Below are 13,083 nucleotides of genomic sequence, written 5' to 3' on the forward strand. Positions count from 1 at the left end.
AAAAAAAAAATGGGATCATGTCACTTGCTTTTTTCACTTTTTAATATATTGTAGACATGGTTCCATCACCTCATTCTTTTCAACTGCTGCACAGTATCCTCTGTGGCACATAGCAAGATTTAAGCATTCTCCTATTAACAGACACTAGAGTGTTCTCAATTTTTTGCTACCACAATGCTACAATGAATGTGAACACATACCTTACATCCTCAACCTGTTAGAAGATTCCCAGGAAGGGCTGAATCAGAAGGCATGGATTTTGTTTTATTGTTTTAAATTAAATATTGACTAGATACACAAGTATTTATAAAAGCCATGTGAGGAATAAAACAACAATACAATAGTCACTGTACACCCATCACCCAGTTGAATGACCATAATGTCTGAAGCTTCCCACATGCCCCTCCCTGATTCCGTGGTAGAGAGATTATGAGAGTTGCCATTTATCAATCTTTTATTTTTCTTCTATTTGATAAAAGAAAATCATATCTCATATTGCTTCATTTTTTATTCCTCTAATCATTATAAAATATAATATCTTCTCATAGGTTTATTGGCTATTTGTATTTCTTTTTCTATAAATTGCTTATTCACTTCCTTTGTCCATTCTCCTATTGGGTTGACTGGGCATTTTACCTTCTGATTTAAAGAAACTCTTTGCACATTAGGGCTATTAAGCCACTGCTAATACTCATGTGTAAACAGTACCATGTCTTTTGCAAAACAAAGTTTTACATTTTTTTTTTGGTGAGAAAGATTGGCCCTGAGCTAACATCTGTTGCCAATCTTCCTCTTTTTGCTTGGGGAAGATTGTCGCTGAGCTAACATCTGTGCCAATCTCCCTCTATTTTCTGTGAGATGCCACCACAGCATGGCTTGATGAGTGGTGTTAGGTCCATGCCCAGGATCCGAACCTGTGAACCCCGGGCCACCAAAGCGGAGTGTACAAACTTAACCACTATGCCACCGGGCTGGCCCCAAAGTTTTACATTTATTTATTTATTTTTTTTTAAAGATTTAATTTTTTTCCTTTTTCTCCCCAAAGCCCCCTGGTACATAGTTGTATATTCTTCATTGTGGGTCCTTCTAGTTGTGGCATGTGGGACGCCGCCTCAGCGTGGTTTGATGAGCAGTGCCATGTCCGCGCCCAGGATTCGAACCAACGAAACACTGGGCCGCCTGCAGCAGAGCGCGCAAACTTAACCACTCGGCCACGGGGCCAGCCCCAAAGTTTTACATTTTTATGTAGATAGTGCTATTAATTTTCTTTCTGGGTTCCCATATATTCTTTAGAATTTTATTGCTTGCATTCAGATCTTTAACTGATGTAGACTTTATTTTAGTATATGGTGAAAAATGGGGCTCTAAAACTTAATTTTCTTCCAAATGCATAGCCAGTTGTTACAATAGCATTTATTGAATAATTTCTTTCTCCACTGCTAAGAAGACTTTACTATATATCAAATTTGCATATATATGTAGGGGTGTGTGTGTGTAACATATATATATATATATATGGCTGTTTTGGACTCGGTTCTCTCCCACTGCTCTCTCTAGCCTGAGTACCACAATGGAGCTAGGTTAAAGGGAATCACTCACCTGTCCCTCTTCATCAAAAGCCATGACCACAACAGCAGCTCCAAACTTCTTAATCTTTCTGGCCTTCTCCAAGAAGTCATCCTCTCCCTCCTTCAGACTAATGCTATTGACAATGCACTTCCCTTGGCAGCACTTTAACCCAGCTTCAATCACAGCGAAATTAGAAGAGTCAATGCACAAGGGCACCTGAGATCAGAAGGCAAGAAAATCACAGAAAGTCGACAAGTCACCACAAATTTTCTTCCAAGGGCTCCCCAATATTCCCTAATTCTTTTGGGGAAAACAGTAAACAAATAATAGCAGTGTGACAGAGAGAGAATTTTAATGCACTTGTTCTTAAAGTCTAAAATACTTAGAATAATTCCAGTCTTACAAAAGACCCCATGCACAGGCCAGGAATTTATAACTCAAAGATCATAGCCAAACAGCAGAAGGGGATCACTGAGGTCAGTTCACTGGCTTCAGTACCAGTTTACACTTTCAGGTGCCTAAACCCTGAGGCAAACACCTCAAGAAGGACTCAGACACCCCTGATTTGACTCTGGGATTAATGTGTAACCGCACATCCTTGGTGACAGCCCTCTGGCCAAGTTATTCAAATTCAATCTTCCCTTTAGGTAATCAAGTTCCTGACTGGAAAAAAAATGAGTTTTACTATTAGAAGGGAAAAGTAGATGTAATATTCAACAACTGCATATAACTACAACAAAGGGCAAAACTGGAATTCATAGATAAGAACAGGCCCATTTTTAATGCTCTCCATGTATTCAGGCCTCTGTTCCAGGAAAGGTGAAAGTAAGGGCTTCAAGGAAGCACTAGATTCATGCAAAGAAATGAAACAGGGCAGCTGATCCAGGCCCCATTATTTAATTAATTCACTTAACAAATAATTAAGTGACTACCAGGTTAGGCCCCATGCCAGATCCAGGGGCAAGGGTCAGACAGGCTCCACTGAACTTATAAAGGTAATGACATAAAGTGAGAGCAGCGCTAGTGCACACGAGAAGAATGGACTGCCATGAAGGCAGATTTCAGGGGCATCAGACCCAGTCCGTCACACAGGGCAAATGGGGAGGGAGGGTTCAGGGAAAGGTTCCCAGGGCAGTCAGCTCTTCCTTAAGCCACACCTCCAAAGAAGAGCGAACAGAACAAGGAATCCATCGATTTCACTCCTTCTTAGCATGCTAGTCATGAGAGGTTTGCTGGGAAGAGGGTCAAATGCAATGAGGACACCAGGCCAACGTCCTAAAGCACTTACTGACACTGTGATGTCAGCCCTTCTGGTGAAAGCATGCTGCTCATGCGTTTCTACGCTCTACCCCATTGTGCAAAATTTAGTCTCAAACAAATTTTGGTAGTAGGTCAAAACCAGGAAAGATAAGGAAGAAAAATTATTGTGGCAATCAAAACACTAAGTAACTAATGATATCTTTAAGTTACACGGGGTCCTTCCACAGCTAACAAAGGCACTTTTCTCTTTACGATTTGCAAATCAGACAACGCACGTACGAATAGTCCTACTTTAGAGATGAGCAAGAAAACTAAGGTCTCTAGTTAATCGGCTTGCCTGAAGCTCTAAGTCGAGTCTTGTGGCTCCCAGCACAGCCCTCTTCCCACGACTCAGCTGACAAACAGCTGCTACCCCTCTGATTCTGACTGACTTTGAACAAGTCATTTAGCTTCTCTGCACCTTAAATTCTAAAATATTTACTCTCAGAGGAGTGATGAGACTTTGTAGTTGAGGAGTTTTAAGACATAAATGAAGGAGGGGTTAGCGTAATTCACCACTTACCACAAGACTTCTAACTGAGCATTTGCTGAAGCCCAATAAAAAACTGCCAGCCCTCAGCCCTCTCTCTTAAAGCACGAGGAGGTTTCTTATTAAAATAAAAAAAAAAAAAGAACTTTAAAAATCACTCCTCATCACAAATTCAACAGTAGAGAAATGAAGTGAGATTTTTAAAGTTTTTAGAATCCATCTAAAATTTTTTAAAAGACTGATACAAAAATTAGCTTTCATCTTTCAAAGAACGAATGTAAAAGCTGACATAATACCTTAATTTAATCTTGTTTTGTAATTTTATCTTACTCTGATAAGCCTAAAAAAGTCTCTTCCTCCTGCAATAAGAAAGAATTAACCGAATTCCCTAGTCTATGGTAGGAATGGAGCTAACGATTTGGCAGGAATGGGTGAGTATATCCTTCACAGACATGAAAAGTGGGTTCTTAGTCTATTCAGACACCAGAGGAAATGTAATCAATTCTTATGACCAATTCCAGAAGCCTTGGAACAGCCAAGCTGAAGTCACATCTCTCTCTGAAGTCTAGTTTACATTGAAAGGCTACCATCAAGCAAGAAAACTGACAATCAGAAACGGTTGGGACTTTGAACATAGGAAAACAGAAAACCAGTGCATGAGTTGACAGATGAATGGGACAACTGACAAAGTTAAATGAGTGACGGAGCAAGACATAAATTCCCTTGAATAAAAATGTTGTACAACCTTGGCAATGTCAGGCTCAGACGCAATGAAGTTGCAAAATCTGGTCATTGCACTTGGACCATCTAGCATGCCATCATCCATGTTGATATCCAACACCTGGGCTCCCATTTCCACCTGCACTTTGGCAATACTCAGTGCTTCCTGAGGAAAGAACGCAAGAGGAGGCAGTATTAGGAGGTGACTCAAGAGAAGGCTAACAAAAGTCATCCTGTACCATCTCCAGCAGTCCTTTCAAATTATTCTAGACTAACGAGCCAGCCTGCCAGACTCTGAGCCTGCTCTTCTCCTATCAACAGCACAGATTAACCTTTCTTAAACATCTCTTCCATCACATTATTTTGCCACTCAGAAGCCACCAAGCCTCTGTTTTTCTACCATAAAGAACCCAAACTCCTTAGCCTGGTGTTCAAGGCTTTCCTGTGACCTTGCCCCATCTTCTTACATAACTGGACTTCACACTCCTCCCCGACTGGTACCCTTCACCCAGCCAAGTCTGTTTCCACCTCTGTGTCACGGATAATGTTGCCCCCTCTGCTTGGAATACAATACTGTTCCCCTCTGTCTTGTTTAAGATCCAGCTTAAGTAACTAACTCCTCCAAGAAAAGTCCTTAGAGAAATCATCCAAAACTTATGTAATTCTTTAGTTTGCCAAAACACACAAAGCATTCATTGTTGCCTGTTGACAGGAAGTACATGAAAAGAAATGTGAGTTAAACAAATTGTGGCAGATTTTTATACTGGAAGGCTCTTCAAATCCTTTAATATACTTTTAGACACTGTAAACCTCCACGAACAGAATAGAATATGCAGCATTTCTCACTTATGACCATTTAAGGAATATCTTGCAGGATCAGTGGTCCAGAGAACTCACTTTGGGAAACACTGCTTATTCCACAACGATCTGATGCCTCTAAACTTCTCTAACGATTATAAGCATTATCACGTGACATGGTTTATTACATCACCATTTCCTCATGATTTCATGAGTATTAGCTTATTCCTCAAAATAGATTTTAAGTGTTTGGAAATCTAGAAAGGTCTTACGTATCTCCCAATCTCCTTTGAACAATGCTGGGCAAAATATTCATATTCAATAATGCTTTCTAACTGATAGAGTAGAGACTATTTTGTTTGAGTCATCACCATACACTTCACAGTGTAATAAAATAAGAAGAGAGAAAATCAACAGTAGAGTCTGATGTTGTCCTAATTTTTTCTTAGCCCAAGAAAACCAAATAGAAATTTCTAGCAATCATTGTCACAGAACAGGCATGAAACTCTTTGCCACAAAGAAAGACCATTCCTAATGACACAAGGTTACACAGAGAAAAGGATCACAAAATTCAGCAAATCGAAAAATGTTTTTCAGTATCAGCAATGTGTTAAATGATGTAAAGAATAAAAACAAGTATAAGTAACAATCCTGTTCTTGAAGGGCTTACATCTAGTTGGGGGCCCATGACATAGCCATATAAAAAAACTAACTGTGCTACCATATAATGCGTGAGTCAAATGTCACAGCCGTCTAAACAGCAGGGAAAGGCAAGGTCTCTGTGGACTGAAATGGAGAAAGCTACGTGAGGGGGAGAGTCTCCAGTTGGCCCCTGCGGGATGGAATGGAGGAAGCAGAGAGGAGGCAGGCCAACCTGAAAAGCGCTAGCGCAGTGACTGGAATATAATAAGACCTTATTAAACGAGAGATTATTACTCCCACCATTTGCTTCTTCCTAAAAAGCCCTCTGCTCTCAGTACCAAATCTATAAATCTGAGAGGTGAAAGGGACACCACAAATGGGTGTAAGAATCAAAACACACACACAAACGTTGCCAGCTGAAGAACACTGTACAACTATGAAGGGCCATTGGGATTTCAGAAGGGAACAAACGTGAACAAAGGCGCAGAGGCAGAGACAAGCCTCCTGGAATGCTGTGATGAGATCAGGATGGGGAGGCAGTCTGGAGCCTCAGTGCAGAAGGCTGAATGACGGCCTAAGGAGTTTGGCTTTTATCCTAGATGCAAAAACAACACACCGTGAAAGCTTCTGAACTCAGGAGGACCGTGACAGAAGCACATGGCAGCAGTGAGCACCAGCAGGAATGAAGGGAAGAGGACTGCCAGGAACTGCCAGGAACCAGGTAAGCAGGCCCTAGTAATGCGCCACAGGGCTGCCTCTGAGGGTTGCCATGGGGTAGTCATCAACAAGTCGATAAATGGTGATAAATGGGCCCTTCCTTTATGACTAAAACTAAGTCTGCTTTGATACTGGTTTCCGGAAGATCTATTTCCTAAAGGTTGCAAAACCTTAAAGTGAAAGAAGTTTGATAATAAAATAAATCATTAAAGCCCGGACCAAATTCCTCCACTTTTTCCCCCTTGAAGAAGATTAGTCCCGAGCTAACATCTATGCCAATCTTCCTCTATTTCCTATGTGGGTCACCACCACAGCATGGCTGATAAGTGGTGTAGGTCTGCCCCCAGAATCAAACCCACAAACCCAGGCCACCAAAGCAGAGCACGCTGAACTAAATCACTAGGCCACAGGGCTGGCCCCAAATTCCTCCATTTTTAACTTCTATCTGCATAAGAAAAAGAAAATCTATCCAGATGTTTAGGGTAAGCTCTATTTGAATTAAATTTTGCTCATCCAGAGTGACTGAGCTTAAAACTACTATGGCTAAACTATTATGTAAATTTTTCAAGGCAGGAACTCACTCTTTCTTTTGCATTTGCTTGTTTATTTTCCTCTACAGCTACAGAATCAATAATACCACATCAGTCAGTGTTTGATGGGGTCATGAGGAACTGAACAGGAATTTTCTTGGCTTTCCCACTCCATAGAAGGATTTGTGAGAAGCCAAAATGAAGAGTGTTCTGAAATTTTTTCACTTATTTCACAATTAATAGAAATAGCTGGAACTAGGATCCCTCCCATCTCTTCCCACTTCATACCCCGAATGCAGTACTTTTTGACAAATATTGACAACAGCATCTTCAATTTTTCAAAGCCTCATCCTCCCACCAGCTGAGCCTGCTGCAAACCACGTTACCGTTCTTCTCACACTTCCCAGCGGCTCTGCTAATAACACTATCAAAAGCAGAGCTGTTTTATTTACATACTGTCTAGCCAAAAACATGGCAGATGCCTCAAGGGTCCTATTAAGATGCTCACTTCATAGTTTCCTGCCATGATGAGTTTAGCAAACTTCCTGGATCCTGCCACGTTACAGCGCTCTCCAATGTTAACAAAGTTGGTGTACGGTCCAATCCTGAAGGGCTCTAGACCTTAAAAGAAGCATTTTGAAAAACTTCTGAAAATGCATATGGTGACATTAGACAAAAAGAGAACAAACGTTTTCATGAGAAAGAAAAGAAGTTTCTGCGCCACAGCCCATCTGACTAGACAGGAGATCCAGTGTGAAAACAGGACCATATCCTTCTCCCCAAGGGATATTTAAACATAAAAAAGGCTGTATGTTGCAGCAACATTTCCAACCAGAACTTTCAAAAGAAGAAATATCTCAGGGTTTTAAATTTCCAATTTCTCTAAAGAGCTGAATCATACCAGCTCTGAGAGAAAAGGAAAAATTATCATCAAATCCCTATTTATTTAACCAAGAGTCTGGGGAAAAGCCATGAAGTTAGAATCGAAAGGATTGCTGTTCACTCGGACATCAACCTGAAGCCAGATGGCACGAGCTTCCTTAACCCCACCAATGGTGTGTTTAGAGCTTTACCACAACTCTTGGATCCAGAGGGCAAGAACCCATAACCAGCAAGGCCAAATGGGGTCTAGAGGGAGGAGCCAGGCTGAGCCCCGGGAGACAGGAGCTACCATGCAGGTCCACCACGCCTGAGCTGACTCTGGGCAAGTCACTTGGGCTTTTTGCACCTCTTCCTTTATTTGCCAAGGGATAAGAACATCTCCCCTGCTACAGGCCAATTTAGGAGCAAATACCAGCTAATAAATGTGGATACATTACACTTATGTAAAAAGCAACATGCAGTGTAAAATATCATGACAGGAAGGCCTGTAACTGTTTTTGTTTTATTCATTATATTTAAAACATTAGGAAAAGGAGTCTTGCTGGATGCTTACAGGTAGGCTCTGAAGACAGCCAGCCTCCGGCTCAAAGCCCTGCCAAGCCATCTCAGTGAACAACCCCGGCCAACTTCACTCAGAGCCTCTGACCTTATAAAACAGAGATAGTGAGAGTACCTGCCTCATCCTGATATTGTAAAAGTGACACTAGATAACAGTGATAAGCACAAAATTAGCACCAGCAATCATAGCTGTTGTTAGTAAAAGAAAATGGCTTTTGAATCCTTTGCCAAAGCATTGGTTGGGTAAGAAACAGATATGAGGGAGAGGAAAATACTGAATGTAAGACGGTAATTATAACACTATTCCTGGCTGTTGGTTCACTGACCGGGAGGACTACTGCTTCCCAGTGTGGGCTTATGATTTCCCTTCCCATTGGTATGATCCTCAGGGCTTTCCCCCTCCATGCTAGGCTGAGGGTGTCCTGATACTTAGTCAGACCCTGGGGGTCTGCAGGGCAGGCAACCCGGGAGGTGAACATTTAAATGCTGGAGAGATCTTGTGTCATCACATGAAAAGCATTTCACACAAAGCGCTTCTGATCTTTTACGAATGTAAAGTATCTGAAATAAAAACTACATTTTTCTAAGTTTGCAATTTATAAAAGAACAACTTAAAAGAGTGTGTTTGATGTCATTCTTTTGAAATCTGATTGAAGGTGATTCTTTTTTCCTTTTTTTTGGTGAGGAAGATTAGCCCTGAGGCAACATCTGTGGCCAATCTTCCTCTATTTTGTATGTGGTTCACCACCTCAGCATGGTTGACGAGTAGTGTAGGTTGAACCAGGTTGCTGAAGTGGAATGTGCCGAACTTAACCACTATGCCATGGGGCTGGCCCCAGATTGAAGGTGATTTGTAAAGCAAATTAGAAATAGGACATGAAATTCAAATTGGGAAAAAAGGATTTTTTTTTTTTTACACATAAATTCTTTAAAACAATCACATCTAGGGGGCTGGCCCCATGGCCAAGTGGTTGGGTTCGCGCACTCCATTGCAGGCAGCCCAGTGTTTCGTTAGTTCAAGTCCTGGGCACGGACATGGCACTGCTCATCAAATGATGCTGAGGCAGCGTCCCGCATGCCACAACTGGAGGGACCCACAGCAGAGAATATACAACTGTGTACTGGGGGGCTTTGGGGAGAGAAGGGAAAAAGAATAAAATCTTCAAAAAAAAAAAAAATCAGATCTAAATGTTTCTCTTCTTGTTTCAATTTTGGCACACGTTGATCATTTTAACTGTTAGCCCTTGGCTGAAGTCAATTACAGCTTTAAGATCTAAGGATGAAATAAACCATCCTACCACACCTCTCTCTGAAAAGGGGAGGCTGCCTCCCTCACAGGACTGTTGAGAACCAAACACAACTCTTGGTAAAACTTTAAATGCAGAGCAAATGTAAGATAGCAACATTAATATTTTAGAAGCAACAAAATTTTCTAAGAAGCTGCCGCCATTACAAAACACTGAGCTGTGGCAGTTTGGAATTTTTAATAACTAGTAGCAAATCTGACAATTAAAACTGTTAGGCTGTGGCTGAGAGAATGTTTTCAAAGCAGTGCACAACGGCCATGGGACCACGTGAGTTCCAATTCTAACCAAGGGCACCACCTGGGCTTTATTCACATTTCCCCAGAAGTTAACACCTTCCCACTCCCACCCCTAGAAAAACAAAAGTTTCTTCACTGGAATTCATTTAAGTGCCAAGAAAAATATGTATTCTTCTTTGCCCTAATAAACAAGTTGCTTGGCACAAACATCACTACCACTCAGAATAAACATACTAAATTAATCCATCTACAAATGGTCTCTGAAATCCAAAAACCATGTCTTTATGACTTACCAGACAGTAACATATGCCCTTCAAAAACAGTGGCAGGTGGAACTCTAGGCTTATATTTTTTCACAGCTTCAGCAATTTCCCTGAGTTAAGAGAAGACACTATATCCATTAATTCACAATAAGATAAATTTAATTAAACTAATTTCAAGCTATGAAATTAAGTCTATTTAACATAATTATGCACATAATTATATACCTAGTTCCAAATGTGCAGCAACAATTACGCCCTTTAGTTTTCTCAGAAATGCAGAAAATGAGTCTATAAAGTTTAACTTTTCTGTATCTGTAGAGTGCACTGACTGTACCAGTTTCTGCACTAAGAGATGTGAACCTAGAGATACGTGATGGTTTGCGCAAATGCAAACAGCCTTTCTCAAACCCATACACGTCCTCTGCTCCATCAAATCCACACATGAAATATGTCCTTGCTTCTTACTCAGTAGTTTAGAAGGGAAAAAGCCTTCATCACTGAGAAGGAGCAAACAGGAGAGGCGGTGCCAGGAGTGGAGGAATAAACCCTTTAGGCCTGTCTCTTCCGAGCATAGGGTTCACACAGCAGGGAAGGAACAGAGTATTAAATCACTAAAACTCCAAAATAATTACTCCTAAAAATTTGCTTTAATTATTCATACCTTTTTAACCTTACCAGATTAAATGAACTGTCTTTCAGCAACCTTGAAAAATTTGGCTACTTCACTAAATTTATCAGGGTGAGTACGAACTGCTCATTCTATTGCCCCCAAAATTAGTGTGCAGGGGTCAAAGTAAAAGCAGCAAATATAGACAGATAGACACACAGACAGACAGACAGACACACACACCTTTTTAAACAACTCCCCTTTTTAAAAAGGACATAATCTTAAAAACAGAGATCCAAAGATAAACTGTACTCAACTATGGATAGCTTTCAGATAGTATTTAAAAGATGTGTAAAAAATTACACAGACTCTTAACACAGTCTATCACAGAAGTCAACAAAAGCAGTGAAATATTAGGTAATTCAGTACAGTGAACATATTACACGCACAAAAACAGACACAGAACATTGAGACGACTGGCTCAAAATACGATCATCAGTCACTCTAGGGAAAAAAAAAAACATACAAACAGTCCTAAACCTCTGTTCCATTCCACTGAATTCCAATCCTCTTATAAGTCACAAAACTGCAAGGACTTCAACACACACCTCGCCATGCTCTTGTGTCACACTCCCTTCCTTCATATACTCATTCAACAACGTGGACTAAGCAATGACTGTGTGCCAGGCAAGGTGAAGAGACTTCTCTTGACCTCAAGGTGCTTGCTGTCTTATTGTCTATTCCTTCTGTGAGAGAATCTAATGGACGCATGTATTTGCCAACGAGAAATAGGAGCTGGCCCTCCTTGAGCACTGGAGTATTCGTATTTAAGGGTAGGACATTGTGATAGCTGAGATTTGCTTTATAATAGTCTAAGCAAAAAAGAAGTTGGAGAATAGACAAAGTAAGAACAGCAAAATGCCGAAAATTATGGAAGCTGTGTGATAGGCACATGAGGGTTCATTTTACTATTTTTCTACTTTTATTTTTAGAGTTTTTCACAATATAAAGGCATCTTAGTTTGCTAGGGCTGCCATGATATACCACAGACTGGGCAGCTTAAACAGCAGCAATTTATTTCTCAAAGTTCTGGAGGCTGGAAGTCTGACATCAGGGTGCTGGCAGGGCTGGTTTCCTCTAAGGTCTGTCTCTCGGGCCTGCAGACGGCCATCTTCTCCCTGTGTCCTCACACGTCCCTTCCTCTGTGTGTGACTGTGTCCTATTCTCCTCTTGTAAGAGCACCAGTCAGACTGGATCAGGGTCCACTCACATGGCCTCATTTTACCTTAATCACCTCTGTAAAGGTCCTGTCACCAAATATAGTCACAGTCAGAGGAACAGGGTGTTAGGACTTCAACGTCTGAACTGGGGGAAGGAGAACACAATTCATCCCATAACAAAAGGTAAAACATTTAGCAGCGATTAGTACCTGATATGATCTGGTGTCGTACCACAGCATCCACCAACTATATTGACCAAGCCATCCGCAGCAAAGTCCTGCATTTAGAAAAAGACAAAGTTTCAGAGAGTTCATCTGAATTCTAAACTGACCACTACCAATTCAGCAGAAAAAAAGATCTACATTTCCTGAATAACTAATTTTAAAATAAAAAGAGAGCTAAACATACTTAACTCTAGGTATAAAGCTTTCACATGCCCTAGATGTAAGGTTGAAAGCAGAGAACAGTTCAAATACTATGAAATCCTTTACACCATTTAAAATGCAATGAGATACTTATTTGCCTATCTGATCATAATAAAGATTTTTTTACCCAGATGCTGAGCTAAATTAACACAAGCTGGATAGTGCATTTTCAAATAATACACGAAGTGAGTACCAGTTTTTAAATTTAAATTAATTAAAATTCTGAAAGAATTAAAAATTCAGTTCTTCAGTCACAATAGCCACATTTCAAGTGCTCCAACAAGCACATGTGGCAGTGGCTACATGTTGGACAGTGTGGGTCTAGAGTTTAACCATAGACTAGTTAGTGAAAGACAATAACTGAGAGAGGAAGTCAAGGAACTAAGAAGTCAGTATTAGAAAGATCATCTGCTAGATAAGGTAGTGAAATCGTAAGAACTAAGTCAGAAATCATCTAGGAGAGAAAGTCAGTGAGCCAGAAGCCAAAAATTCAAGGAATGAGGAAAGGAGATCCAGGGGTTAGTAATAAGGAGGGGTAGTGGGTAGTATGGTCTCATGGGATTCGAAGATGGGAGGTTTATGGGAGAGGAGGCGTATGGCGACAATGGAGAGCAAGGAGGACATCTAGTCTGCCCAGCAGTTTGGGGTGTGGGGGGAACCACCGCTTGGGAGGACTGCAGAGAACAGCCGTATTCAATCAGTTTTGGCTGGATCTCAGTGGGAATTCTCCAACAGCCACGAGTGCCAACTGGGAAGAAGGATGCTGACAGCTAGCCTCTCCCTCTGCTTCCACCATCTCAATTCAGAGGAGCTAAGCTTT

The 13,083-nt window shown here is 40.9% G+C and overlaps 1 protein-coding gene across 4 annotated transcripts in view; it reads right to left on the bottom strand.

Annotated features, from left to right (window-relative positions):
• MTR (5-methyltetrahydrofolate-homocysteine methyltransferase) overlaps positions 1–13,083 on the bottom strand; it is a 102,965-nt gene that overhangs the window by 58,614 nt on the left and 31,268 nt on the right. For 3 of the 4 annotated variants that reach the window (XM_001914916.6, XM_023646964.2, XM_070228814.1), the window contains exons 11-15: positions 12,048–12,115; positions 10,042–10,121; positions 7,274–7,386; positions 4,104–4,244; positions 1,600–1,785 (exon numbers count right to left, since the gene is read on the bottom strand). In XM_001914916.6, the coding sequence (XP_001914951.2) occupies positions 1,600–1,785; positions 4,104–4,244; positions 7,274–7,386; positions 10,042–10,121; positions 12,048–12,115 (588 nt within the window). The remainder of the gene's footprint in view (positions 1–1,599; positions 1,786–4,103; positions 4,245–7,273; positions 7,387–10,041; positions 10,122–12,047; positions 12,116–13,083) is intronic. The other variant, XM_070228822.1, reaches the window with a different exon arrangement.

Source organism: Equus caballus, chromosome 1 (assembly GCF_041296265.1).
Source record: "Equus caballus isolate H_3958 breed thoroughbred chromosome 1, TB-T2T, whole genome shotgun sequence".
NCBI lineage: Eukaryota > Metazoa > Chordata > Mammalia > Perissodactyla > Equidae > Equus > Equus caballus.